The sequence below is a fragment of the Mizuhopecten yessoensis genome, unplaced genomic scaffold, assembly GCF_002113885.1.
Source record: "Mizuhopecten yessoensis strain PY_sf001 unplaced genomic scaffold, ASM211388v2 scaffold2505, whole genome shotgun sequence".
Classification (NCBI taxonomy): Eukaryota; Metazoa; Mollusca; class Bivalvia; order Pectinida; family Pectinidae; genus Mizuhopecten; species Mizuhopecten yessoensis.
In genome coordinates this window covers 8,006-23,471 of record NW_018404579.1, presented here as the reverse complement: position 1 = coordinate 23,471, position 15,466 = coordinate 8,006, and the positions used below count along the sequence as shown (strand labels likewise).

The following is a 15,466-nucleotide window of genomic DNA, read 5'->3' as shown; positions in this document are numbered from 1 at the left end:
AGGTATATATACAGCTGGCCTGGTGGTATAGGTATATATACAGCTGGCCTGGTGGTATAGGTATATATACAGCTGGCCTGGTGGTACAGGTATATATACTGCTGGCCTGGAGGTACAAGTATATATACAGCTGGCCTGGTGGTACAGGTATATATACAGCTGGCCTGGTGGTATAGGTATATATACAGCTGGCCTGGTGGTACAATTTTATATACAGCTGGCCTGATGATTTTCGAGGGAAAAAATATAGAGGTTCAAAAGCTGTGCAAACATTTTCTAGGGAACAAGTGAAACACACAGAGAATGTCAATGGTTGTAAGGGTAATATTGCAAAACTTACTGTTACCATAGATGTAATTACGAAGGAAAACCAGGAGATGAAAGAAAGTCTGACTGAATTAAAATGGAGGTCTATGAAAAATAATTTAGTCTTCAGTGGTCTGGTGGAAAATTCAGGAGAAAACACGGAGATTTTAGTGAGATAATTCATGGAAATCGAACTCGGTATTACCCATCACATAGACTTTGGAAATGTACACCGCTTTGTGAAATTTACTTCCAGTAAGAACAGGCCTATAGTAGCCCGTTTCGTGTACAACAGAGATCGTGAAGGTGTGTTGGGGTGTGCGCCTAGGTTAAAAGGTACATGATTTTATATAAATGAACAATTCCCGAAAGAAATACACCAACGCCGAAGGGAGCTGGGACCGACTATGAAAGATCTCCAGGATAAGGGTAAAAATGTGCAGCTGGTAAGGGACAGACTCATTGTTGATGGGAAACTATATAATGGCCCAATCATCAACCACGGCAGACGTTCATCGGCCCCAGCGGATACCGGACCTGGTAATGGTGGCCCATCATACAGTGAGGCGACACGCGAGAATACGTCTGTCAAAACATCTAACGGTACTTCCCAGGACACGGCGCGCACTGTCAATGGATTCAGCCCACCCGGAGGTTCTCCTTTAGGTTCCACTGGGAGATCCCACATTAGTTGTTAGGACAGGCAGGGACATATCTCTGTAATATCATGGAATGTCGCCCGATCCCTTGTAGAAAAACTAAATGATAATGATTTTATTAATACTATTGCTGAATATGATATTATTTGCCTGTATGAATGTTGGGTGAATGAAAATGACGATGTTACTTTACCTGGTTATGATGCATATAAAAAAAAAATCTGTTCCTAGAATTGACGGAAGGGTTGGAGGAATTGTTATTTATTGTAAAGAAACCATTAAGCAAATAGTGTCCATCGGAAAAGTTGTATTTTATCATTCTGTTATTATCAAATTAGATTCTAAGTCTATGAAAGATAACAAAAATTGTTTTATTATAGCTAATTATGCGCCTCCCGCCAATAGCGTATACTATGATAATAATGACGTTGATATTTTTGAAGTTATAGAAGAAAATGTATCTGTGTATAATGAATACGGAAACGTGATTGTTATAGGTGATCTAAATAGTAGAACCGAAACAAGTAGTGATTTTATAGAAAATGATAATATTGGAAGTTTATCTTTCCATGTTTTATCAAATGTTTTTAATTACTTACCTTGAGTGGTTTGAGAATCGTAAATGGGCGACATCCGGGCGACGATCGGAAAGGCAGTATTACATTTTATAATAGTTTGGGAACAAGTTTAATCTTGTTGATGAGTCAAATTTCGAAATTATAGGAAATTTTAAAAACGGAGAGTTTTTTTCAGACCATTCGCCTATTGTGTTTACGGTAGAGATTAAGATTATAGAAGAAAATATACATAATGATAATGAGCTGTTTTATTCTACGCGGTGGAATCAGGAAAATTTTGAGTTAATTAAAACAATGATCAATGATAATGCCGATAGACTAATGCATACATGTAGAAATATGGATATGTCGTTGGATAGTGTCAAAGATTTTTCTGAATGACTTAGACCCATTGTTGAACCATATTGCGTTCAGATTCCATCTTGTATAACCCGGTTATATCTAAAAACTATAATAAGGGAGATAAACCTTGGTTTTCAGAAACTTGTAAAGTAAAATTCAAAGAATACAAAGCTGCTCTCTCAGTCTTTACCGTAATAAGAACAAGAGGCCCAATGGGCCTGCATCGCTCACCTGGTATAAAACTCACACTTGTAACCTTAAAAGTGATCTAAAATAAAGCTACAGGCAAAATATCAGTATTTATGATTAAAATTCATTCAAAAGACCCTGTTAATTATTTTTTAACATTTCACCCCTGTGATTGAAAGTCGAACAAAGTCATTATGTTGAACACATTGTATAGCCTTTCATCTCAGGATGCAACTTGCAAAGTATAAACATCCTGGGACCCATGGTTATTCAGAAGAGGTTGTTTAAAGATTTTAAACAAATTTGACCCCTGTGACCTTGAATATAAGCCAGAGTCATTCACTTTAACAAACAAAGTAGTCCTTGATCCCAGCATAAGCTACTGACTAAATATCAACATCCTGTGCCTTTTGGTTATTCAGAACAAGTTGTTGAAATATTTTGAACAAATTTGCTCCTTGTGACCTTGAATATGATTCAAGGTCATACATTTATACAAACTTGGTAGTCCTTGATCCTAGTATGCTACTGACTAAATATCATCACCCTGGGCATTTTGGTTATTCAGAAGAAGTTGTTTAAAGTTTTTAACATATTTGACCCCTGTGACCTTGAATATGGGTGAAGGTCATTCATTTGAACAAACTTTGTAGCCCTTCATCTCAGCATGCTACTGGCCAAATATCATCACCCTGGGCATTTTGGTTATTCAGAAGAAGTTGTTTAAAGTTTTTAACATATTTGACCCCTGTGACCTTGAATATGGGTGAAGGTCATTCATTTGAACAAACTTTGTAGCCCTTCATCTCAGCATGCTACTGGCCAAATATCATCACCCTGGGCATTTTGGTTATTCAGAAGAAGTTGTTTAAAGTTTTTAACATATTTGACCCCTGTGACCTTGAATATGGGTGAAGGTCATTCATTTGAACAAACTTTGTAGCCCTTCATCTCAGCATGCTACTGGCCAAATATCATCACCCTGGGCATTTTGGTTATTCAGAAGAAGTTGTTTAAAGTTTTTAACATATTTGACCCCTGTGACCTTGAATATGGGTGAAGGTCATTCATTTGAACAAACTTTGTAGCCCTTCATCTCAGCATGCTACTGGCCAAATATCATCACCCTGAGCATTTTGGTTATTCAGAAGAAGTTGTTTAAAGGTTTTTTAATACAATTGACCCCTGTGACCTTGAATATAATTGAAGGTCATTTATTTGAACAAACTTGGTAGCCCTTCACCCAAGCATGCTACTGGCCGAATATCAACTCCCTGGGCATTTTGGTTATTGAGAAGATGTTTAAAGTTTTTGACATATTTGACCCCTGTGACCTTGAAAATAGGTGAAGGTCATTAATTTTAACAAACTTTGTAGCCCTTCATCCAAGTTTGCTTCTGGCCAAATATCGACACTCCAAGTTTTTTCGGTTATTAAGAAGAAGTCGTTTAAAGGTAAATATTGACGCCGGAGGACGGACGACAGACGACATACGACGGACGGACGGACGACGGACGCCGCGCCACGGCATAAGCTCACTTGGCACTTCGTGCCAGGTGAGCTAATAAAACACATGACAATCATACAAGTTTGATCGATAAGAAAAAGGTATACAAGAGGCTAGAATTAAAACTGAAAAGAGAATACAAGACCCAGAAGGGTAACATGATGAATTACTTGAGAAAACATAACCCGAAAACATTTTTCAGAAGTTTTAAAAGAAAGACAAAAGCGAGAAAATGTGATTTGAAAAGAGAAGATTTTTTTGAACATTTTAAAAAATTGGCGTCTACTGTTCCTGATTGTAATGAGGAAGTTGATACATATATGAATGCTTATGATGATTCTGGTAATGATATGAACCCTTGTTCTGAATTAGATGTAGAGATCACTGAGAGAGAGGTTTTACATGCAATATCTAATTCAAAACAAAATAAGGCTTGTGGTCGTGATGGTTTGTTAAATGAAGTGTTTGTTACTTGGCGTTGGCACCATGTCTAAAATTGCTTTTTAATGGAACATTTAGTTCTGGAATTTTTCCAGATAATTGGAATATTGGAAAAATTATACCACTATTTAAGAAAGGGGATGTGAATGTAACTGATAATTATAGAGGTATTACATTAGTAAGTTGTCTTGGAAAAAAATTCACTGCCATTTTAAATGAAAGATTAGTTAATGTTGATAAAATACATAATATTATCACAGATGTACAATTTGGATTTAGAAAAAAAGTTTCCACGATAGATGCTATTTTCATACTACAATCATTAATTAATAGAACTCTCAAAAAACGAAACAGACTTTACTGCTGTTTTATAGATTATAAAAAAGCTTTTGATTTTGTTAGTCGACAAAATCTTTGGTATAAAATGATTATGGAAGGTATAGAAGGGAAATTCCTGAAAATAATAAGAAGTCGCTATGCCAATGTAAAATGTTGTGTTAATTTCAAAGGAAATATTATCTCCCTTGTTGTTTACATTATTTGTTAATGATTTAGAAATGGATTTTATAAAAAATAATTGCTTATCACTAGAAATTCAAACTATTAATTTATTTTTACTTATGTATGCAGCCGATATGATCATACTATCGGAAACACCAGAAGGCTTGCAGAAAATGTTAGATTCACTATCAGATTATTGTAGAAAATGTTAGATTCACTATCAGATTATTGTAGAAAATGTTAGATTCACTATCAGATTATTGTAGAAAATGTTAGATTCACTATCAGATTATTGTAGAAAATGTTAGATTCACTATCAGATTATTGTAGAAAATGTTAGATTCACTATCAGATTATTGTAGAAAATGTTAGATTCACTATCAGATTATTGTAGAAAATGTTAGATTCACTATCAGATTATTGTAGAAAATGTTAGATTCACTATCAGATTATTGTAGAAAATGTTAGATTCACTATCAGATTATTGTAGAAAATGTTAGATTCACTATCAGATTATTGTAGAAAATGTTAGATTCACTATCAGATTATTGTAGAAAATGTTAGATTCACTATCAGATTATTGTAGAAAATGTTAGATTCACTATCAGATTATTGTAGAAAATGTTAGATTCACTATCAGATTATTGTAGAAAATGTTAGATTCACTATCAGATTATTGTAGAAAATGTTAGATTCACTATCAGATTATTGTAGAAAATGTTAGATTCACTATCAGATTATTGTAGAAAATGTTAGATTCACTATCAGATTATTGTAGAAAATGTTAGATTCACTATCAGATTATTGTAGAAAATGTTAGATTCACTATCAGATTATTGTAGAAAATGTTAGATTCACTATCAGATTATTGTAGAAAATGTTAGATTCACTATCAGATTATTGTAGAAAATGTTAGATTCACTATCAGATTATTGTAGAAAATGTTAGATTCACTATCAGATTATTGTAGAAAATGTTAGATTCACTATCAGATTATTGTAGAAAATGTTAGATTCACTATCAGATTATTGTAGAAAATGTTAGATTCACTATCAGATTATTGTAGAAAATGTTAGATTCACTATCAGATTATTGTAGAAAATGTTAGATTCACTATCAGATTATTGTAGAAAATGTTAGATTCACTATCAGATTATTGTAGAAAATGTTAGATTCACTATCAGATTATTGTAGAAAATGTTAGATTCACTATCAGATTATTGTAGAAAATGTTAGATTCACTATCAGATTATTGTAGAAAATGTTAGATTCACTATCAGATTATTGTAGAAAATGTTAGATTCACTATCAGATTATTGTAGAAAATGTTAGATTCACTATCAGATTATTGTAGAAAATGTTAGATTCACTATCAGATTATTGTAGAAAATGTTAGATTCACTATCAGATTATTGTAGAAAATGTTAGATTCACTATCAGATTATTGTAGAAAATGTTAGATTCACTATCAGATTATTGTAGAAAATGTTAGATTCACTATCAGATTATTGTAGAAAATGTTAGATTCACTATCAGATTATTGTAGAAAATGTTAGATTCACTATCAGATTATTGTAGAAAATGTTAGATTCACTATCAGATTATTGTAGAAAATGTTAGATTCACTATCAGATTATTGTAGAAAATGTTAGATTCACTATCAGATTATTGTAGAAAATGTTAGATTCACTATCAGATTATTGTAGAAAATGTTAGATTCACTATCAGATTATTGTAGAAAATGTTAGATTCACTATCAGATTATTGTAGAAAATGTTAGATTCACTATCAGATTATTGTAGAAAATGTTAGATTCACTATCAGATTATTGTAGAAAATGTTAGATTCACTATCAGATTATTGTAGAAAATGTTAGATTCACTATCAGATTATTGTAGAAAATGTTAGATTCACTATCAGATTATTGTAGAAAATGTTAGATTCACTATCAGATTATTGTAGAAAATGTTAGATTCACTATCAGATTATTGTAGAAAATGTTAGATTCACTATCAGATTATTGTAGAAAATGTTAGATTCACTATCAGATTATTGTAGAAAATGTTAGATTCACTATCAGATTATTGTAGAAAATGTTAGATTCACTATCAGATTATTGTAGAAAATGTTAGATTCACTATCAGATTATTGTAGAAAATGTTAGATTCACTATCAGATTATTGTAGAAAATGTTAGATTCACTATCAGATTATTGTAGAAAATGTTAGATTCACTATCAGATTATTGTAGAAAATGTTAGATTCACTATCAGATTATTGTAGAAAATGTTAGATTCACTATCAGATTATTGTAGAAAATGTTAGATTCACTATCAGATTATTGTAGAAAATGTTAGATTCACTATCAGATTATTGTAGAAAATGTTAGATTCACTATCAGATTATTGTAGAAAATGTTAGATTCACTATCAGATTATTGTAGAAAATGTTAGATTCACTATCAGATTATTGTAGAAAATGTTAGATTCACTATCAGATTATTGTAGAAAATGTTAGATTCACTATCAGATTATTGTAGAAAATGTTAGATTCACTATCAGATTATTGTAGAAAATGTTAGATTCACTATCAGATTATTGTAGAAAATGTTAGATTCACTATCAGATTATTGTAGAAAATGTTAGATTCACTATCAGATTATTGTAGAAAATGTTAGATTCACTATCAGATTATTGTAGAAAATGTTAGATTCACTATCAGATTATTGTAGAAAATGTTAGATTCACTATCAGATTATTGTAGAAAATGTTAGATTCACTATCAGATTATTGTAGAAAATGTTAGATTCACTATCAGATTATTGTAGAAAATGTTAGATTCACTATCAGATTATTGTAGAAAATGTTAGATTCACTATCAGATTATTGTAGAAAATGTTAGATTCACTATCAGATTATTGTAGAAAATGTTAGATTCACTATCAGATTATTGTAGAAAATGTTAGATTCACTATCAGATTATTGTAGAAAATGTTAGATTCACTATCAGATTATTGTAGAAAATGTTAGATTCACTAGCAGATTATTGTAGAAAATGTTAGATTCACTAGCAGATTATTGTAGAAAATGTTAGATTCACTAGCAGATTATTGTAGAAAATGTTAGATTCACTAGCAGATTATTGTAGGAAATGGAGCTTTACATTAAATGTAGATAAAACAAAAATAGTTAGGTATCTTTAGAAACGGTGGTTTAATAAGAGCAAAAGAAAAATGGTTTTATAATAATGATGAGACTGAAGTAGTTGATGAGTTTAATTATCTTGGTCTCATTTTTAACTATAATGGCAAATTTACAAAAAAAAATTAAAAAATAGCAGAACAAGGTCGAAAAGCTCTATTTGCCATAAATAAGGTATGTAAAAAGAATTATTTTAATATAGAATCTTGTCTTGCTGTTTTTGACACGTTTGTCAATAGTATTTCAATGCACGGTTCAGAAATTTGGGGATTTCATAAAGCACCCGAAATAGAAAAATTGCATATTGGATTTTTGAAATCATTATTAGTATTAAGAAAATCTCCGGTCTAAATACATAAAGCAATATTATTTCAAAAGACCTAGTATGTATAAATTTGTTCAATTACTCAAAATCGAAAACACAATAGAACTTAATAATTTAGGAAAGTATTGATCACTAGCGTTTAAACATAGAGCAGATTTATTAAGAGGTCATCAGTAAACCGGTCATGTTAAGATACAAGGTACATATGTTGTATATCAGTTTATTGAATACAAATTATGTAATATACCAGTATATTGATAAGTCTTGTCTGGGTGAATGAGGGTGAAAAAGGTTCTGGCATGTGTATGAATATGAGATGTGTGCAAGTTAGTATGAGTGTTCTTGATGATGAGGATGATGTGTACGAGTCAGTGTGAGTGTGTCCTTGTGAGTGTCTTTGTCTTATCTGTAATTGCCATAAGTTGTAAAACTTCAGCAAATAAAGAACTTGGTACTGGTATATATACAGCTGGCCAATGTGGCAGGTATATAAAGCTGGCCTGGTGGTACCACAACAACATGGCAGGTATATATACAGCTGGTCTGGTGGCCATGGTACCACACCAACGTGGCAGGTATATACAGCTGGCCTGGTGGTACCACACCAACGTGGCAGGTATATATACAGCTGGTCTGGTGGCCATGGTACCACACCAACGTGGCAGGTATATACAGCTGGCCTGGTGGTACCACACCAACGTGGCAGGTATATATAAAGCTGGCCTGGTGGTACCACACCAACGTGGCAGGTATATATACAGCTGGTCTGGTGGCCATGGTACCACACCAACGTGGCAGGTATATACAGCTGGCCTGGTGGTACCACACCAACGTGGCAGGTATATATAAAGCTGGCCTGGTGGTACCACACCAACGTGGCAGGTATATATACAGCTGGTCTGGTGGCCATGGTACCACACCGACGTGGCAGGTATATATACAGCTGGCCTGATGGCCATGGTATCACACCAACGTGGCAGGTATATATACAGCTGGCCTGGTGGCCATGCATGGTACCACACCAATGTGGCAGGTATATATACAGCTGGCCTGGTGGCCATGGTACCACACCAACGTGGCAGGTATATATACACCTGGCCTGGTGGTACCACACCAACGTGGCAGGTATATATACAGCTGGTCTGGTGGTACCACACCAACGTGGCAGGTATATACAGCTGGTCTGGTGGCCATGGTACCACACCAACGTGGCAGGTATATATACAGCTGGCCAGCTGGTGGCCATGGTACCACACCAATGTGGCAGGTATATACAGCTGGCCTGGTGGCCATGGTACCCGTTATCACACCAACGTGGCAGGTATATATGTACAGCTGGCCTAGCTGGTGGTACAGTAATGAAAATTGAATGGCCACGTGTTAAAATATTGACAAAATTCATGGTTGCAGGGTGCAAGCACCTGTAGGTAAGTTATAAATTTATACATGTACAAAAATAAATTGATCGATTTATAATAATAAAATATTCAATCAATTAAGTTTCACAGGAAACCTTAAGTTTTAATCATACAGTTACAACTTTTTCTTCAGTGGTAGATTTAAAGATGGTTGCTAAAGCTAGGCAATGGACCCACCCTCTGACACATATTTTTATTGATATCTATACCAGAGAATATATGGGCAATGACCACCCACTGACCATTCACCTGTGTGGTCACATGGGATTCTGCTGGGCTGTACCTAATCTTAACACCTTGGGTGAAGGCAATTAATACTGTTAATTAATCAAGCCCATTGTCTGTCCAGTAGATATACACAGGTTAATCAGTACATGGTTACAGGTAAGATACCTATGGCTGTCCCTTTGTCAGCAAATGACAGCCTCGGGCTGAATTCTATTTCAAAACAGTGACCGTTTCACACTACCTAATCCCTCAAATGGTTTACAAACTGGGTGTTACATAATTATATATAAATAGTCAACACTAATTGATAACACATCCCAGAATCAATTGATGGGTCACTGAACCATGATGGACCCTTTTATACCTGTACGTTCATTGGTCCATAATAGCCACAGGGCACAGGTGTTACAATTAAAGAACTAAAGAACAAAATTTTAAAATAAATCAGGAAGGATTATGAGGGGGTTTCTTATGCATAAATCATCTACTCTTTGGCTAGGTGATGTGACAATACCATTAGGTGTTGATTTTAATTGGAAAATACAAATTTTAATTTATTCGACATTTTTAAAGTTTATTCTTATATTTTATTTTCAAAGTAGACATGTAGTTAAATATAATTTCTTACTAGAAACACAGACTTAAAGAGCATCTAATTCTCTACTTGTAAACTACACACTGCCTAGAATCAATAATATTTGTGGTTTTTTTTGTGTGTGTTTTTTTTAAGAAAGGCTTACTTTTCTTCATAACTTGATTTACAAAGAGACAATTGATAAAATTATGACATCCCCCTGAAAATACATATCATTGGTGCATATAGTTTTTTTTAGGGTAAGCACCACCCAACCCTCAGTTTCTTCTTTAAATTTAAATCACAATTGTGATGTTTATGTCCTCAGGGGGTCCTATTGCAGAGGCGTGAAAAAGTGGTTATTTACAGTGATTATAGTTGGGTTGGTTTTTTGGTGATTTTTTGTGCAAGGTATAGATAAAAAGATAAAAACTGGGGTATGTTTTAGAGTGTGATGAGGGCTTCAAGGGCTGCATAGGGTAAGTGTGCTTGAATTTTAAGTCCTCTAGTGTTGTGTATTGAACTGCTGCTATGGGTAGGAGATTCCATTGTGTTATTGTGTGTGGAAAGAATGAATATTTGTAGATGTCCTTTGTAGCAGATATGTGTTTGTATGCGTGAGGGTGTACATGTCTGGTTCGATGGTCTACCTGTGTGAGTATATGTGTTGGGATCATGGCTACTGTTTGGTGTATAATTTTGTGAAAAAGGATAATTCTTGTGTGACAGCGCCGTGTTTGTAGTGTTGGCCATTGTAGTGTGTGGATCATATCTGTGACGGAGCTAGTGTTGTGGTATCTGTTGTGTACGTAGGGTGCTGCTCTTCATTGTGTTTTTTCTATTTGTTTAATTTGGTTTGTGTTGTGTGGATCCCAAATGGAAGAGCAGTATTCAAGTTTTGGCCTAACTAGTGCTTTGTATGCGTGTTCTTTTATATGTGTTGAGTTTATTTTTAAGTTGCGTTTTAAAAAACCTAGGGACCTATTGGCATTGGCTGTAATGTTGTTAATATGTTTGTCCCATCGTAGGTTATTTTGTAATGTTAAGCCTAAATATTTGCTGGATTCTACTGGGTGTATGTGTGATTGTGGAGTATGTAGTCATGGTGTATTTTGTTGCGTTTCGGTGTAATGTTGAGTATGTTGCATTTGTCAGGTTGATAGATCCGGAGATAGAGGGAGAAAAATATTACTTCTACAGCTGGTGTGTATACGCAGTGCTTTGTCCCCCCTCCTACCTTCGACTCAGATTTTGCCCCTTGGTTCTGAACAGGAGGTAAATGTAATTTAACATCAGACCCTTTTCCTTGTGGCATTTAAACACCAGTTTCTTACGTGCTAGCTACAGGGTTCAGACAGGTTAAAATCATCTGTAGAAAAAAGTCCATTTACATATTTAATTGTTTCTAAATAAATGTTTTGTTGGAATTCAGATCTACATTCCTGTAACGTACTACAGTACATTGTAACCCATCATGAATGAGACAATACATATGTATTTATAGTATTTTTTCTTATTCACAGAACATGTAGTAACCTTCATAAAGCTTTTATTTTTTTCATAATGAATATATAGAAAAAACTATCATGTACTAATAACATAATGTTAGATTTGTATATTTAATGTAGACGTGATACTGTTATAACTATAAAGGAACTTCAATGGTGATTATGTCTTTAAGACAGAGTATTATAAACTTTAAACCACCAATACATGTATTAATTAACACATGTACCATGGATCAAAGTCGGTACATGTGGTGATATTTAATAGGTCATCACGCTCTTTACTGCATACTTCCCACCTCTCACAATGGAAAAGTGTGGGCAATAAATCACTTGCTACCACAGTCCACTGCACACATAATCCCCTTTCAAGCTAGGCCAATCATGATTACATGACCATGAAAGGGGGTGTGCCCAGTGGACTGTGGCCACAAATGCTGTAAGAAAGGGGAGATAATCAATCAGTGAGTAACGATGAAGTCAATACAGTAGAGGATAAACTTAGTTGACACATTTCAAATAAGGGGAAAAAATGAAAGTTAAAAATGGTAATTTCATGATTGAAAAACACAAACAGATTTCCTTATCACGTTAGAGGATAAGCATTTCCCGGAAAAGTTTATAATCTTAAGGAGCTGTTCCTTTATACAAAATTGCACATTCAAATATACCATTCATTGAAAGAACTGGAATTCCTTAGGGATTGATAAACCCTTACATTGTATATATGAAAATGGTTTCAATATCCTGTACCTTTGCCACATCTTGAAAATTAAACTGAAAATGTAGTCAGAAATTCAACATCGTTTCCCGTATTTTGAAGAGACACTCCTTACCTTCCCAGACACTGGACCTGGATAGTAATCCAAAAACACTTGTATCCATTATGAAGGATACACTCAGACTGGGCTATTGAGAATCTTACCTGGTTATGATTAGTACTCACTCACATAGGTACATGTAAATTATCTGCAGTGACTCGTCACTCGGGACTTATTACACCCTCGCTTCGCTCGGGTGTAATAAATCCCTTGTTACTCGAAAACCATGCAATAACCTTTACTTACTGCATACTTCCCACCTCTCACAATGGAAATCTGTGGGCAATAAATCACTTGCTACCACAGTCCACTGCACACACAATCCCCTTTCATGGCCAATCATGATTACATGACCATGAGAGGGTGTGTGCCCAGCTGTGGACAGTAGTCACAAATGCTGTAAGAAAAGGGAGATAATTTAATCAATAAGTAAGTAACGATGAAGTCAATACAGTGGAAAGGATAAACTTAATTGACACATTTAAGATTAAAAATAAATAAATAAATAAAGTTAAAAATGTGATTTCATGATTGAAAAACAACCAAACAAAATTAGTGAGTTGGCAGCATTATTGATTTCCTTATCATGTGAGAGGATAAGCATTTCCTGGAAAAGTTAATAATCTTTAGGAGCTATTTCTTTATACAAAATTGCACATTCAAATATACCATTCATTGAAAGAAATGGAATTCTTTAGGGATTGATAAACCCTTACATTGTATGTATGAAAATGGTTTCATTATCCTGTACCTTTGCAACATCTTGAAAATTAAACTGAAAATGTAGTCAGAAATTGAACATTGTTTCCCGTATTTTGTTCTAATTGTTGAACAGACACTCCTTACCTTCCCTGCCACTGGAGCTGGATAGTACTGTAATCCTAAAACACTTGTATCCATTATGAAGAATACACTCAGACTTGGCTATTGAGAATGAAGACAAACTTACCCGGTTCTGATTAGTACTCACTCACACAGGTACATGTGTAGGGTAGGTAAAATGATTGTCCAGATGAACATTTTTTACTCAATTTTTCTGTTTTGTTCGAGTTGGGAAGCATGCAGTGCTTTTTAATTTTAATTGAATATTTTTAATAATATCTTGCAAAAGTTACTGTTAAAGCGATTTGGGTTATTTTTAGTAACAAATTCATACTCCAACTGGCGTATAATAGACGAGTTTGCGTACTATACGCAAGTTGGTGGTTTTCCCCAACCTGGTATATGTGCCATGTCCTTGTGGGTGTTCCTGTACGTGTCAACCCCTGTGAATGCAGTCAAAATAACTTAGGATTACATACCTCCAATGATTGTTTTGATGAGAGACGCGTGTCCGGGGCAATCGACTAGGGTGTACTGTATCTGGGTTCTGCCCGAACTTCCAATCTCCCCAGTCAGGTGATCTGGCAAGTCCACAGAGAATGACGAGAACCCCAAGTCAAGAGTAATCCCTCTTTCCTTACTTTGTGGGTTTTTGTCAAAGCTTGCTGTACTTGCAACAGTACTAAGGGCCTTTGACAAACTCGTTTTGCCACTGTCAACGTGTCCCAGCACTCCCACATTAAAGTTGAACATGCAACCACTGGAGGCCGCCATCTTGTTATAAAATGAAAGGTCCAGACCAATAGCCAGTCGGACCCGGACAAAATGATCCGGATTTTGTTTACAATATAGATTATCATGAAAACATTTATTAAGTCAAATTACAAAAAAGAAATGAAAGAAATGTAATGGTAAAAACATTTTAATAAGCCGTTTTTTTTTATAAAACAAAAACACATTTTTTTTTAAAAAAAAAGGCACGAATAAAAACAAAAGAAAGATATCAAACCGTGAGATTTAATTGTTTACGATACAGATACAGAATACAGATACAGAAGCTTTATTTTACGTCGAATATTATAAACATACAACATAAGCTACGAAGAGCTTGTATTTCGACAAACACATGTAAAGAAACAAAAAATACATAACAAGAAATTTACAAAATACACATACATATTGAAAACGTTAAACAGTAAAAATATGAAGCATATAAAGCATGTACAGCACATTTGTAGAAAAAATAAACATATGACAAAAGCATCAAATTTGTAAACTACAAAGCTGACAAAAAGCACAGAGCCATATGTAAAGCTGTACGTTACATTTTAAACAAATACACTTCAGCCAGCACAGGACACATACAAAGCAGGAAAAATAGGTAGCCAGAAACGCTAACTAACACTTAAAGTGCATCCGCACTCGGGCCCGTCCCACCTACGGATCAGTCTGCCGAACTCGGAGTAGTTCTCCACTTTACGCAATTCGTTCGGCAGGCTGTTCCATATGCGGGCGCCCTCATAGCGGAAGGACCTCTTTCCATACCTGGTGGTGTTGACCCTTGGAAGCTGTGCTGTATTTTCATTCCTAAATGAATAAGATGAACATTTTATATTTATTATTTCTTGTAGGTAGTCAGGAGATAACTTATTAACAATTTTAAAAACTTCGCAAGCAATGAGTTTCATGCGAGTAATATGTAAACAATATGAGTCTGTGCTCGATAAAATATCCTTGTAATCTGAGATATAATCATTTAGTACAAAACGTAGTCCTCTCTCCTGGATTTTTTCCATCTTGTTTGTGCTAGATTTATTACAAAAGTGCCAAATAACAGGACAAAAATTAAAGTTTGACATTACAAAGGATTTGAGAATTAACATTTTTACATTTTTTGGTAAGGAGTTTCCAATTCGCTTGAGTACCGCCAACTGTTTTGAGGCTTTTCTACATAGCTCTGAGATGTGTTGGTTAAAATTTAATTTTGAATCTATATTTACTCCAAGTAGCTTTACATTTTCTTCACAGTCAATTTTTACTCCTTCAATTTC

General features: G+C 34.4%; 1 protein-coding gene across 1 annotated transcript in view; it reads right to left on the bottom strand.

The window, feature by feature from the left end:
* The window catches only part of LOC110446075 (selenocysteine-specific elongation factor-like), a 29,013-nt gene extending 14,808 nt beyond the window's left edge, over nt 1-14,205 (bottom strand). The window contains exon 1 of the mRNA XM_021491037.1: nt 13,895-14,205. Coding sequence (XP_021346712.1) covers nt 13,895-14,189 — 295 coding nt within the window. The 5' untranslated portion in view covers nt 14,190-14,205. The remainder of the gene's footprint in view (nt 1-13,894) is intronic.
* Between the last annotated feature and the right edge of the window lie 1,261 nt (nt 14,206-15,466).